The sequence below is a fragment of the Phacochoerus africanus genome, chromosome 4 (assembly GCF_016906955.1).
Source record: "Phacochoerus africanus isolate WHEZ1 chromosome 4, ROS_Pafr_v1, whole genome shotgun sequence".
Taxonomy (NCBI): domain Eukaryota; kingdom Metazoa; phylum Chordata; class Mammalia; order Artiodactyla; family Suidae; genus Phacochoerus; species Phacochoerus africanus.
In genome coordinates, this window is record NC_062547.1 from 72,691,776 (window position 1) to 72,706,592 (window position 14,817).

The window sequence follows — 14,817 nt, forward strand, 5'->3', positions numbered from 1 at the left end:
TTCAGTGTCTCTGTGTATCCTCTCCTTTTCCTATAAAGATATCGTGGAATGTAGTGTCCATTCTCACCCAGCATCGTCTCATCTGGAACTAAGTACATCGGCAAAGACCCTATTGCCTCAGACACTGAGGTTGTGGGCAGACATGAACTTGCATATTCAAGCCACTGCAGTCACCAAGAACAGGCTCTCTGCAAGAGCACAGGGAAACAGAACTGAAAGGCAGCTGGCAGATTTAGACGGTCAGGCCATGGAAGTGACCATTGGTGGGCTTCTATTGGGCAGGTCAGTCATGTGACCCCCGTCATGGGTGGTCCTACCACCGGTGCCAGGTGGGCTGGGAAGATGGGGAGGAGTGCATGGATATTTGGGGAACCCTCTTCCCTCCCTGGGTGTACCCCTGGTGCCCAGCGCAGCATCTGGTCCATAGTGGATACTCAGTGAAGGTTTGATGAATGAATGGAGTAGTACCAGGAAGGTGAGGGTGGGGAGACAAAAGAGAAAAATTGAGAGGCACCCTGGCCCACCTCTTCTGCCTGCTGAAGGGAACTTCCCTGCACCGTAAAACAAGTCCCTCCCTTTCTTTGTCGGACATCCCCAGGGTGGGGCGGGTCGGTCCCAGGCAGGTTCGGGCAGGCCGAGAGGGCCCCATAGCTGCGCGAGAGCTGAAGCTTCCTTCCCCCTTCCTGGCTGCCCTCTGCACGCCCTCCGCCCTCCGTTCTGCCACACAACAGATGCAGCGCTTGAAGAGACTCGCGATGGAGGAGGAGGGCTCCGGCTGCAACGTGCCTCGCCTGCCCTGGGCGTCCATCCTGCGGGCGGCTTTGCTACTGCTTCTCATTGGCATGGTCATATGCTGCTTCCTCTGCGGTCAGCGCTTCACCCAGCAACAGCTGGATTCAACTGGGGTAAGTCCAGGAGGGAGAAGAGGAGAGAAGCGCACACCTGCTACCTGCTGATGCAGGAGCCGGGGGTGGGAGAACGCCGAAAGGAGGTGAGCAACCGGGAAGAGAATCGGCTCGGGGCAGAGGGATGCAGAGCTGGAGCGCCGATTAATGAAAGACAAAGAAGAAGAAAAAAAAAAAATCAGATCAGAATGAGATGGATAAAAATCGGCCAAGAAGAAAGATTTGGTGAAAAGGAACCGAGCCTGAGAGATCAAAGCAGGGAGAGAAGGCAGGGGCAAGGCTGCCCCCGGGGGTCTCCGCTCGGATAGTCAGTTCTGCCCAGGAGGTAAATCCCGGGTGGAGATCCCGGAGTGGAGGGTGCATCTGAGAAAGACGTCCGGTTTGGGCATGGAAAATGACTCGACTTTGGTGTTCCCCCACCAGGCTGACTCAGAGGCTGCTGGGGGCTTCACGAAGCTGGGAGGGGGACAGTGCTGGGGCCTCCGTGAGCCAGGAGACCCCCTGGACACCCATCACCGGGAGTGACTTTGGGGAGGCGGGCTGCGCTGGGGGCTTTGCAGGGAGAGGCAAGGGCGCGCGGCGCCCCCGGTTCTATCCTGGAACTCAGAAGTTCTCCCGGAGGTCTTCTCTTTTGTTATCACTGCTACTTCAAAACCTACTTCCTCTTTAAGAGCGCTTGGCAAAGGTCAGAAGTCCGGGATGAGGGGTGAGTGGGACCTCGGGCAGAGAAATGAGTGCTTTTGACCCCGGGTGGGCGCCGTGGGGGCGGGGCGTTGGGGTTAGACGGCAGGCGCCTGCTTGTGTCCTTAGCCCCTGTTTTCTCTTTTCTTCCAGTGGGACTTAGCCGAGCTCCTGTTGAATCACACAGGTAACATGACGGGCCGTGTGTGTGTGTGTGTGTGTGTGTGTGTGTGTGTGTGTGTGTGTGTGAGGGAAAGAGAAGGCGAGAGAAAGGAGGAGGCGGGCGGGGGGTTGGGGGGGTGGGAGAAAGAGAAATTGAGGGCGAAAGGAGGAGAAAGAGAGAAGAGAGAGGGAGAAGGGATGGTCTGTTTCTGAGCGCAGGCTTCCTTCCCCGGCATTTTGTTTTCTCCCTTGGAAGAGCCCAAACCAACTACCCCAAAATGACAGCCACGCTAACCTGCCTTCATTCACTCCGCAAACGTTAATTAAGCAGCTACCATGAGGCGGGCTCTGTTCTGGGAGCCACCGCAGCAAGCAGAACCGACAGAAATCCCTGACCTCTTGGGGACCTTCCTTTACGGAGGGGATCAGACAATAAATACGTGAATAAGTAAAATCGGGAGCACATCAAATAGAGTGAAAGACGCAGCTAGTGCATTTGGGAGGAATATTAATTAAGGGAGGGGGACAGGCAGGCCAGGCTTGGATTTACCCTTGGGAATGGAGGAAGGTGTCATGAGAAGGGGCATTAGAGCAAAGCTGAGTCCCCGCCCAGCCCCTAACTCTCTTCCGCTTTGGGTGTCCCACACTCATCCCCAGAGGTTTGGGTGTGTGTTCATTCCATTTTGCATCAGAGGGAACCCCATTGTTCTTTCTCTCTGGCCCTTTCTGTTCAGGCCACTGTAAGAACAGACCAGGTGGCATATTAACAAGGCATTTCTTTCTCTTGGTTCTGGAGGCCCGGAAGTCTAAGGTCACGGCACTGGGGGGCAGATCTGGTGTCTGGGGAGAGAGCTCATCACACAGAGGCGTAGTTTTTGTTTTGTTTTGTTTTGTTTTTCTTGTGATGAGAACTTTTGAGATCTACTCTCTGAGCAACTTTCAAATATGCAAGACAGTATCCTGAACTCCAGTCACTATACTGTATGTGACATCTCCGGTACTTCTTTGATAACTTAGGCGTTTGTGCCTTTGGGCCCCCTTCAACCGTCTCAACCATTCCCCACCTCTGGCAACCGCCAGTCTGTTCTTTGTATCTGTATCTTTGAGTTTGGATTGGGTTGGGTTTTAGATTCCACATATAAGGGAGGTCCTACAGTCTTTGTCTTTCTCTGTCTGACTTACTTCGTTTAGCATAATGCCCTCTAGGTCCACCCAGGGTGTCACAAATGGCAGAATTTCCCTCTTTTTTTTAATGGCTGAATAATAATAATTATATCTATTTATTATCTAATACATAATTTTATTATGTATAAGAAACATTATAATAATTCTATACATCTCATCTTTATCCATCTGTGTGTGTGTGTGTGTGTGTGTGTGTGTATGAGACGCTTCCTCTTTATCCACTTGTCCACCAGTGGATGTGGGGTCTCTTTTATAAGGGTTCCACCTTCATAATCTAATTACTTCCCAAAGTTCCATCTTCTAATACTATCCCTCAGGGGTTAGGTTTCTACATGGGAGTTTGGGGCATGCCCCCTATAAAACCCAGTTTCTCTAAACCTCCATCCTTCCATCCCTCCTCCACAACCATCTGCCTCCAGAATCACGGCAGGATCCCAGGCTGCGCTGGCAGGGCAGCCCCGCTTTGGGCCGATCCTTCGTGCATGGGCCAGAGCTGGACAATGGGCAGCTGCGCATCCAACGCACTGGCATCTACCGACTGCACATCCAGGTGACATTGACGAACTGCTCCTCCTCCACTTGGACCGTCATGCCCCGTCAGGCCACCCTGACTTTGGGTATCTGCTCCCCCACCACCCACAGCATTAGCCTGCTACGCCTCAACTTTCACCATACATGCCGTGTGGCCTCCCAGCGCCTAACACCCTTAGCTAAAGGGGACGTTCTCTGTACCAACCTCACTCTGCCTCTGCTGCCTTCCAGAAATGCTGATGAGACCTTTTTTGGGGTTCAGCTGGTGCGCCCTTGACCATTGCACCTCGTGGGCCAAATTTTTTTTATCTTAAATTTATTCCTAGATATTTTTTAAAATAAAAAAAATAAAATAGAATTTCTTTTCTGTAAAATTTTGTGACGGAATTCCAGCGTGGTGCAGTGGGTTAAGAATCAGAGTGCAGCGGCTCAAGTTGCTCTGGTGGAGTGGGTTCCACCCTCTGCTTGTGCAGTGGGTTAAAGAAAGGATCCGATGGCTTGAATTCAATCCCTGCCCTGGGAACCTCCGTGGGGGGGGGGGCATTTAAAAAAATCTGGTGTATACACTCTTTTTTAAAAAACTGAGGTAAAATAATTTATATTACATAAAATAAATATAACATATACCATATATGTAACATATACACTTATTTTTAAAGATAAAAACAATGGGGAAATTTGCATTTGGAAACTATGACATTGTAGTTATGTTAGAAAATGCCCTCATTCTCTTAGAGATGTCTACTGAAGTTTTGAGGGAGGAAACATCACTGTCTATAATTTAAACTACTTTTAGCAAAGAGAATTCATTAATCCCAGGAAATAGGAATAATTAGGTTTTTTAAATTGTTTTATCAAAGTATTTTAAATGTTCTGTTGATTTCTGCTGTACAGCAAAGTGACCTAGTTCTTTGCTTTGTGTACATATATATATACACATTCTTATTCTCATATTATCTTCTACAATGTTCTATTACAAGTGATTGGATATAGTTCCTTATGCTATACAGAAGCACCTCATTGCTCACCCATTCTAAATATAATTGTTTGCATCTACTAGCCCCAAACTTCCAGTCCATCCACTTCCTCCCCTCTCCCCCTCGGCAACCACAAGTCTGTTCTCCATGTCTGAGTCTGTTTCTGCTCTGTAGATGAGTTCATCTGTGCCTTTTTTTTTTTTTTTTTTGGCCAACCCACAGCATATCATAGCCCAGGCCAGAGATCAGATCCAAGCCACCGCAGCAACCTAAGCTGCATCTGTGGCAGCACTGGATCCGTAGCCAGCTGTGCCAGACCAGGGATCTAACCTGCATCCCAGCACTCTCCAAATGCCACCGATCCCATGGCGCCACAGCAGGAACTCCCATTTGTACCATATTTTAGATTCCATATATAAATGATATACTATGGCATTTGTCTTTCTCTTTCTGACTTACTTCACTTAGTATGAGACTCTCTGGTTCCATCCATGTTGCTGTAAATGGCATTATTTCCTTCTTTTTTATGGCTGAGCAGAAGTCCTTTGTGTATATGTATTCTTATTCTATTCATATCTGGATGGGCATTTATGTTGTTTCCATGTCTTGGCTATTGTGAATAGTGCTTCTGTGAACATAGAGGTGCGTATATCTTTTTGAATTGTAGTTTTTTCCAGATATATGTGCAAGGGTGGGATCACCAGATCATTTGGTAGTTTTATATTTAGTTTTCAGGAATAATTGTTACATTGAAATGGTATATGTTGTATTTTACTATACTTTTGTTCGTGTTTTTTATCTTAATAAAGAATGTTTGGGAGTTCCCGTCGTGGCTCAGTGGTTAACGAATCAGACTAGGAACCATGAGGTTGCAGGTTCGATCCCTGGCCTCGATCAGTGGGTTGAGGATCCAGCGTTGCCGTGGCTGTGGCATAGGCCAATGGCTACAGCTCTGATCAGACCCCTAGCCTGGGAACCTCCATATGCCACGAGTGCAGCCCTAGAAAAAGACAAAAGAAAAAGAATGTTTGGGGGAGTTCCCATTGTGGTGCAGTGGAAACGAACCTGACTAGGAACCATGAGGTTGAGGGTTTGCCCCAAAAAGCAAAAAATAAATAAATAAATAAATAATAAAAATGAAAATAATGTTTTAGAAAAAAATTAACCCTTTTAATTTAAAATTAAATTAATTTAAATTTAATTTAAGTTAAATTTAAAATTAAATTCAGTGGCATTTAGTACATTTGCAGAACTATATTCAATATCTTGTAAAAAAAACATAATGGAAAAGAATATGAAAAAATATGTATATATTTATAAAGAATATGTAACTTTTCTGAACACCAGAAACTAATACAACATTGTAAGATTAAAATTTTTTAATTTAAAAATTAAAAAAACATTTTAATTAAATTAATGTTAAAGTTAAATTTAAAATTTTCTGATTTTTAAATTTTAAAAAATTGTAAATTAAAACTAAAAACACGCTGTTATGCAACCGCCATCTATCTAATTCCAGAACCTTTCCATCACCCCAAAAGGAAACCTCATATCTGTTAACAGTCATTTCCTATTATTCCTCCATCCTCCAATTCAGGAATGGAATCACCAAACTGCATTTCATCACTATGGATTCACCCTCTCTGGATATTTCATATGAATGGAATTACTCAATATTGTCCGTCTGTGCCTGGCTTCTTTTATCTATCATAAATGTTTTCAAGGGTCATCTATATTGTCAGGTGTATCAGAATTTCACTCCTTTTTATGGTTGAATAATATTCTATTGCCTGGATGGACCACATTTTATTTACCCATCATCTATTGATGGATATTTGGGTTGTCTCTGCTTTTGGCTATTGTGATTTGTGCTGCAATTAACTAATTAATTAATTAATTTAAAACCACTTGGGTTTATAAAGCCTGGCTTTTCAGATATTGCCAAGCTTCTCCCAACTACTTCCTTATTTATTTATTTATTTATTTATTTATTTATTTATTTATTTTCTTCCTTTCTCACTGCTTCAAAACTCATCTTTTCCCGCTGCTATAGCCACTGGAAACCAACTTCATGCCCACTTCTTTCCTCATCACAAAATCCTCTGGGATCATAAAGTAACTTCTCCTCTATAGGAGGCAGAGACCATGTAGCTGGAAGATCTTGGGAAACTGTCATCAGTTTATGCTACTGAATGGGATAAAATGTAGCAACCATTCTCCTACTCTCCTCCCATCACCATGGCCATCATCTAACCAAGGCACTGTGATCCTAGGACCATATCCTGACTTTAATTATTCAAGATTTAATCATCTTGAATTATTAAAACTATCATCTTGGTTTTCCTTTGGGTTTTGAAGAAACCGAGTTTCCTAAAGAGGATTTGTCCACGGAAATGGATCACCAATGAAACCCGTAAAATAAAAACAACTGGAAAAGGAAGTGGGGACACACAGGTGAGATTACATCTGGCCCTGATAAATAACATGCTTCACAATAATGTCAAATCCCTGCAGTTCCTGCCGTGGTGCATTAGGGTGAGAATTCGACTGCAGCGGCTCAGTTCACTGTGGAGACATGCATTTGATCCCCAGCCCTGTGCACTGGGTTAAGGATCTGGCATTGTGACAACTGGGGCGATCACAGCTGCCCTCGGATTCAGTTCCTGGGCTGGGAACTTCCATATGTTGCAGGTGTGGCCATAAAATTTAAAAAAAAAAAAAAATCAGGGAATTCCCATTGTGGCTCATTGGGTAAAGAACGCAACTACTGTCCATGAGGATGCAGGCTTGATCCCTGGCCTCACTCAGTGGGTTCAGGGTCCAGCATTGCCACAACCTGCAGAGGCACTGATCTGATGTTGCCGTGGCTAAGGCATAGGCCTACATCTGCAGCTCCAATTCAACCCCTAGCCAGGGAGGTTCCCTGTGCCACAGGTGTGGCCTTACATTTTTTTTAAAAAAAAAAGTCAAATCCTTAATGTGAGAATGGGAAAGGCCCATCACTGAAAAGTCTGAATTTTTTCTACCTCTCTGGTTTTAAATTTTAATATCCATTAAATATTTCCATTTATTATTTTCGTTTTCTATTTTAATATCCACCACTGTGTGGCTGCTAATCTTATTCTTGTAGATGTCTTCCTTTACCTCCCTCATTCATTCCTTCACTTTGTCTCACTGTCCCCTTTTCCTTTCCTCCTTCACCCTTTTCCTTCACTCCATCCCTAGTTCATGGAGCCCCTGTCTCTCTCCTGCCACTACCACAGTTTGGGGACTCTGTTCAGACTCTCCAACAACTACAAACTGTCATTTCTCTAGGAAGTGGTGGGGACGTGGTGGAGGAGATGAGTTTTCAGTGAAACCCAACAGGGCAGGAGCCTAAGAAAAAAGTCCCCTGAGACTGCAGAAATGAGCGTAAGCAGAAAACACTTTCAAAAGGTGTTTTGTATATTCTTGGGAATGCTTATGATAATATAAAATCAGGGGGTTCCTGTCACGGCTCAGTGGTTAACAAACCCAACTGGTATCCATGAGGATGTGGGTTCGATGCCTGGCCTTGCTCAGTGGGTTAAGGATCCCGAGTTGCCGTGAGCTGTGGCGTACGTCGCAGACACAGCTCGGATCCTACATTGCTGTGGCTGTGGTATAGGCTGGCAGCTACAGCTCCAATTCGACCCCTACCCTGGGAACCTCCATATGCTATGGGTGCAGCCCTAAAAAGACTATATACATATATATAGATAGATAGATATAGATAGATACATACATACATATATATATATGATCATAATAATAAGGCTAACATTACCCTGATACCAAAGCCAAAGACACTACAAGAAAAGAAAATTACAGACCAAGATCCTGACACATGTAAATGCAAAAATCCTCCACCAAATAAATATTAGCAAACCAAATTCAACCATATATTTAAAGGATCATACACCATGATCAAGTGAAATTTACTCCAGGGATGCAAGGATGCTTCAACATATGTAAACAATCAATGTAGTACACCATATTAACAGAATGAAGGGTAAAAATCATATGACCATCTCAATAGATGCAGGAAAACCATTTCACACAATTCAACATTCAAATTGGACTGACTCCAGTTTTGAAAGAACTTCTGCTGTAGGTCAAACAGCCTTGCAGGCTATAGAAAAGTGGTTCATGAAAGGAAGAGGCATTTGATGTGGCAAACTTCATTTTTGTATTATTAGAAGAAACAAAATACAGCCTCCCCAACCTTCTGCAGCCACTGCTTAGATCAGGCAACAACCATGAACAGCAAGGCAAGACCCTCCACTGACAAAAAGATTACAACTTGCTAGGGGCTCGGGTAATGGTTAACATTTTTCGGCTGGTTGGGTTTTTTAAAGAAGTGTTTTTCAAAAGACATAATATGTTATACACTTAATAGACTACAGTATAGTGTAATCATAACTTATATGCACTGGGAAATAAAAAAACAAAAATTTAATATTCATTCATGACAAAACTCTCAACAAACTAGATATAAAAGGAACATACCTCAATATAATAAAGGCCATGTATGACAAGCCCACAGCTATCATATTCAATGGTGAAAAGCTGAAAGCTTTTCCTGTAAGATCAGGAACAAGACAAGGATTCCATTCTCCCCACTTTTATTCCTCATAGTACTGGAGGTCCTAGTCAGAGCAATTAAGCAAGAAAAAAGAAATAAAAGGCATCCCAATCAGGACGGAAAAATAAAAATTGTCTCTATTTGTAGACAACATGATCTTTTTTTAAAATTTATTTTATTTTTCCCCTCCTTATTTTTATTACTCAATGAATTTATTGCATTTGTAGTTGTACAATGATCATCACAATCCAATTTTATAGGATTTCGACAAGATCTTATATACAGAAAACCCCCAAAATACCACACAAAAAAACCTGTTAGAATTCATTTTAAAAATTCAGTAAAGTTGTAGGCTACAAAATCAATATACAAAAATCAATTGTGTTTCTATGCATTAACAGTGAACCACCAGAAAAAGAAATTAAGAAAAAAATCCTATTTATAATTGCATCAAAAATTTAACCAAGGAGGTGAAAAGGTCAGTGCACTGAAAACTCCAAGAAATTGATGAAAATGAAGAAGACAAAAACAAATGGAAAGATATCCCATGTTCACTGAATGGAAGAATTACTGCTGTTAAAATGTCCATATTACTCAAAGCAATCTGTAGATTCAAAGCAATTCCTATCAAAATTCCAATGGGATTTTTTACAGATACAGAAAAGACAACCCCAGAATTTGTATGGAGCCATAAAAGACCCCAAATACCCAAAGCAATCTTAAGAAAGTAGAACAGGATTTCCTTCTGTGGCTCAGTGGGTTAAGAATCTGACATAGTGTCCATGAGGATGCAAGTTTAATCCCTGGCCATGCTCAGTGGGCTAAGGTTCCAGCATTGCCACAAGCTGTGGTGTAGGTCACAGATGTGGCTTGGCTCCAGTGTCGCCATGGCTGTGGTGTAGGCTGGCAGCTGCAGCTTCAATTTACCCCTACCCTGGGATCTTCCATATGCCACAGGTGCCAAAAATATTTAAAATAAAATAGAAGAAGAACAAAGCTGCAAGCATCATAGTTTCTGATTTCAAATAATATTACAAAGTAATAGTAATCACAACAGCATAGTATTGGCATAAAGGCAAGGAAACAGAATAGAGAGAGCAGAAATAAATCCATGCATATAAGTCAAGGAAACAGAATAGAGAGAGCAGAAATAAATCCATGCATATATGATCACTACATTTATGAAAAAAGAGCCAGGAATATACAGTGGTGAAAGGATGGTCCCTTCACTACGTAGCATTGGGGAAACTGGATAGCCATATGTGGAAGAATGAAAATGGATCCCTACTTTACATCATGCCCAAAAAATCAACTCAAAATGGGTTAAACACCTGAACATGATGGCAATTACCTTTGGTCTTGGCAACTACTTTTTAGATTTGGCAACAAAAGCAAAAAAAAAAAAAACAAGCAGGACTACATCAAACTAAAAAAGCTTCTGCACAGTAAAGGGAGCCATCAACAAAGTGAAAAAGCAACCTAGGGGTGGGAGAAAACATTTTCAAGCCACATGTCTGAATGGATTAATACACAACAATTAAAACACATACAATTCGATAGCAAAAAAAAAAAAATCTAATGTAAAAAATGGGCAGAGGGACCAAATAGACATTTTCCTAAAGAAGTCATACAAATGGCCAACAGGTACTTGAAAAGGTGCTTAACATCACTAACCATCAGGGAAATGCAAATCAAAACCACAAACGATCACACACATCAGAATGGCTATTATTAAAAAGACAACAAATAACATGTGTTGGTGAGAATGCGGAGAAAGGGAATCCAAGGGCATTGTTGGTGGGGATGTAAATTGATGCAGCTGCTATGGAAAACAGCATGGAGAGTCCTCAAAAAATTAAAAATAGAACTACCATGTGATCCAGCAATCCTTCTCCTGGGTATTTATCCGAAGAAAATGAAAACATTAATTAGAAAAGATATAGGCACCTCTGTGAACACAGAGCATTGTGCCCGGTAGCCAAGATACAGGAGCAACCTAAGTGCCCAACAATAGATGAATGGATAAAGAAGATGTTGTAGGCAGATAGGTAGATACATACATACATACATACATACATACATACATACATACATAAACATAGATACATAGATAGAAAGACAGACAGATAAGGGAATGTTACCCAGCAATAAAAAGAATGACATCTTGCCATTTGAGATAACATGGATAGACCTAGAGTATGTTATGCTAAGTGAAATACATCAGAGAAAGGCAAATACTGTGTGACTTCACTTATTTGTGGAATTTAAACAAACAAACAGGATAGAACAAAAACCGAGTTATAGGTACAGAGAACAAACAGGTGATTGTCAGAAGGGAAGAGCATGGGAGGAGGAAAGAAATTAGGTGAGGGATGATTAAGAAATACAAACTTCTTGTTGCAAAATCAGTGACTTACGGGTATGAAACTCAGTGTGGTGAACATAGTCAATAATTACATTAATCTTTGTGTGGTGACATATAACTAGACTTGTCGATGTGATCATTTCAAAATGCATAGAAAGATTGAATCATTATGCTGTGTACCAGGAACTAACCTAGTGTTGTAGATCAATTATATTTCAAAAACAAACTCATGGAAAAAGAGATCAGGAGTTTCTGTCATGGCTCAGTGGAAACTAATCTAACTAGCATCCATGAGGACACAGGTTTGATCCCTTGCCTTGCTCAATGAGTTAAGGATCCGGTGTTGCCGTGAGCTGTGGTGTAGGTCGCAGACACGGCTGAGATCTGATCTGGCTGTGGCCAGCAGCTACTGCTCCAATTCAACCCCTAGCCTAGGAGACTCCATATGCCTTGGGTGTGGCCCTAAAAAGACCAAAAAAAAAAAAAAAAAAAGGGTACAGCTATCCCACTTCTGAGTATAGACCCAAAAGAATTAAAAGCAGGAACTCAAAGAAGTTTTTAGACCACCATGTTCATAGCAGCACTATTTTTTTAATGAGCTTTATTTTTTCCATTACAGCTGGTAATAGCACAATTTATTCATAGTAGCCAAGAGGTGGAAGAGATAGCCAACTGGTGAAGAGATAAACAAAATGTGACATATACACAAAACATAATATTATTCAAGTCTAGAAAGGAAAGAACTTCTGACACTGGTGACATGGATGGACCTTGAGGACATGACCCTGAGTGAAATAAGCCAGACACAAAGGGACAAATACTGTGTGACTGCACTTATAGTCAGTCTCCATAGGAGACAAATCCATAAAGACAAAAAGTAGGATGGTGGGGGCCAGGTGCTGGGGGTGGGGATGGGGAGTTAGTGTTTAATGCAGACAGAGTTTCAGTTTGGGAAGATGAGAAAGTTCTGGAGATGGATGGTGGGGGCAGTTTCACAGCAATGTGAATGTATTTCGCATCGCTGAACTGTACAATTAAAATGGTAAACTTGCATTGTCTGGGTTTTACCATGATTAAGAACAACAACAACAAAAAATCTCTTGGACTTCCCGTTGTAACTCAGAGGTAATGAACCCAGCTAGTATCCATGAGGATGAGGGTTTGATCCCTGGCCTCGCTCAGTGGGCTAAGGATCCGGTGTTGCCGTGAGCTGTGGTGTAGGTCGCAGACGCAGCTCAGATCTCGAGTTTCTGTGGCTGTGGTGTAGCTCCAATTAGACCCCTAGCCTGGGAAGTTCCGTATGTCATGGGTGTGGCCCTTAAAAGCCAAAAAGAGAAAGAAAGAAAGAGAGAGAGAGAGAGAAAGAGAGAGAAAGGAAGGAAGGAAGGAAGGAAGGGAGGAAGGAGGAAGGAAGGAAGGAAGGAAGGAAGGAAGGAAGGAAGGAAGGAAGGAAGGAAAGAAAGAAAAAAGAAAGAAAGAAGAAAGAAAGAAAGAAAGAAAGAAAGAAAGAAAGAAAGAAAGAAAGAAAGAAAGAAAGAAAGAAAGAAAGAAAGAAGAAAGAAAGAAAAAAGAAAAAAAAGAAAAGAAAGGGAAAAAAATCTCAGCAGAGCCATCTCCTAAAACTGAAACAATGGCTACTTTTGTCTAGAAAGCTTTCTGTGTGCCGGTGTATTAGTTTGCTAGGGCTGCCATAACAAAACAAAACAAAACAAGAAAATAATAAACTAGATGACTTTAAAAAAAGGAAACTTATGGGTCTCACAGTCCTAGAGAGCAGAAGTCCAAGATCAAGATGACAGTAAAGCTGGTTCTTTTTGAGAGCTGCACGAGAGGATCTGTTCTATGATCCTCTTCTAGGTTCTGGAGGTTTTGCTGGCAATCTTTGCTGTTTCCAGGCTTGTAGAAGAATCACCCTGATCTCTGCTTTCATCCCGCACTCTCCTCTGCGTCTGTGTCCTAATTTCTTCTTGTTTTATATGGAAACAGTCAGATTAGGGATCATTCAGTCCAGTAAGATCTCATCTTAACTAATTACATCTGCAGCAGCCCTATTTCCAAATAGTATCACATGCTGAGGTCCTGAGGGGGTTAAAACTTCAACGTGTGAATTGGGGGGGTGGATGCGATTAAACCCATAGCAGTTGACTACCAACCTTGCTTTATACAAAGGTGACAGCAAACCAACGATGTGGGTTGTAGGATGAGAAATGTGAAACAGTAATTCTGCAGATTGAAATTTACCAAATTCTAAGATGAGCTACACAAGACAGCACAGTGAACATTGCAGTTCAGCCAACGGCACAATTTTAGGTCAATCTACATAAAATGGAGACTTGGTTACATTCTGACAAGTTTGTACAGTTCAGCATAATTCACTGAGATTCAGAGAGATTAAACAATGTCCCGAAGACCACATAACTCTGGTGGAGCCAGGATTGAGAGCCAGGTCTGCCAAAAAATCAAAGTCATCCCCCACAAAACCATATGACACATCCTGCATCTTCATGACATTTCCTGACCACTCAGGCCAGCTCCCTCCGCTTCCAGAACAAACCACTTACCACGTGGTATTTCAAAAGACTTTTGAGGCAGCTGTTTCCCCCACTCTGAGTTCTTTGAAAGATGCAGAAACAAGAAGAGAAAAAAAGAAGATGGCATTTCAGCTGGGAGTAACCCAGAGGTTATCCTCGGAACATGCGAATGTATTACCTTATATAGAAAAGGGTACTCACAGATACCATTCAGTCCTGCAATGAGGAAGTAAGCCTGGACCATCCAGGTGTGCCCAATGTCACCACAAGTTCTTATCAGAGGGAGGCAGAAGGGTCAGAGAAAGAGATGTGACATCAGAAGCAGAGATTTTCATCAGAGATGGGCGACGCTGTACTGCTGGTTTTGAAGATGGAGGAAGGAAGCCACGAGCCAAAGAATGTGCAAGACAAGGACATAGATTCTCATCCTGGAATCTCCAGAATGACACCTTGATTTTAGCCCATGGAGACCCATTTCAGACTCTGACTTTTAGAACTCTAAGAATATAAGATGACATTAAGCCACTAGGTTGATGGACATTTTTTACTGTAGCCACAAGGAACTCCTCTTTGCCATAGCAGTTGGGGTTCCATTTTCTCACTCACCCCTGCATCGCTCCCCCTCTCACCTGTCTTCATAGACCTGACTCTCTTCTCTCAAAATTCAGCTGACTTTATCATGCAGAGCACATGACTTCTGCCTTTATCATTTGAGGGACTTCAAGGCCTCTTCAAGGAGAGAGAACTCAAAGCCTCTGGCCGAGACAAGAATTAGTAGACCCTATCATCATCGCACCCATCTGGTTGTAATAACCTCTCCCCAACCTTGAGTAACCTGTCCTACTCCTTCCTACCCACTACTAGGAAAGGTATGTGG

General features: G+C 42.5%; 1 protein-coding gene across 1 annotated transcript; it reads left to right on the top strand.

Annotated features, from left to right (window-relative positions):
• The first annotated feature begins 584 nt into the window (after positions 1-584).
• CD70 (CD70 molecule) lies at positions 585-3,987 on the top strand. The gene is made up of 3 exons (XM_047774442.1): positions 585-905; positions 1,740-1,773; positions 3,353-3,987. The coding sequence occupies exons 1-3, from the start codon at positions 732-734 to the stop codon at positions 3,739-3,741; spliced, it is 597 nt and encodes a 198-aa protein (XP_047630398.1). The 5' UTR covers positions 585-731; the 3' UTR covers positions 3,742-3,987.
• Positions 3,988-14,817: the final 10,830 nt, after the last annotated feature.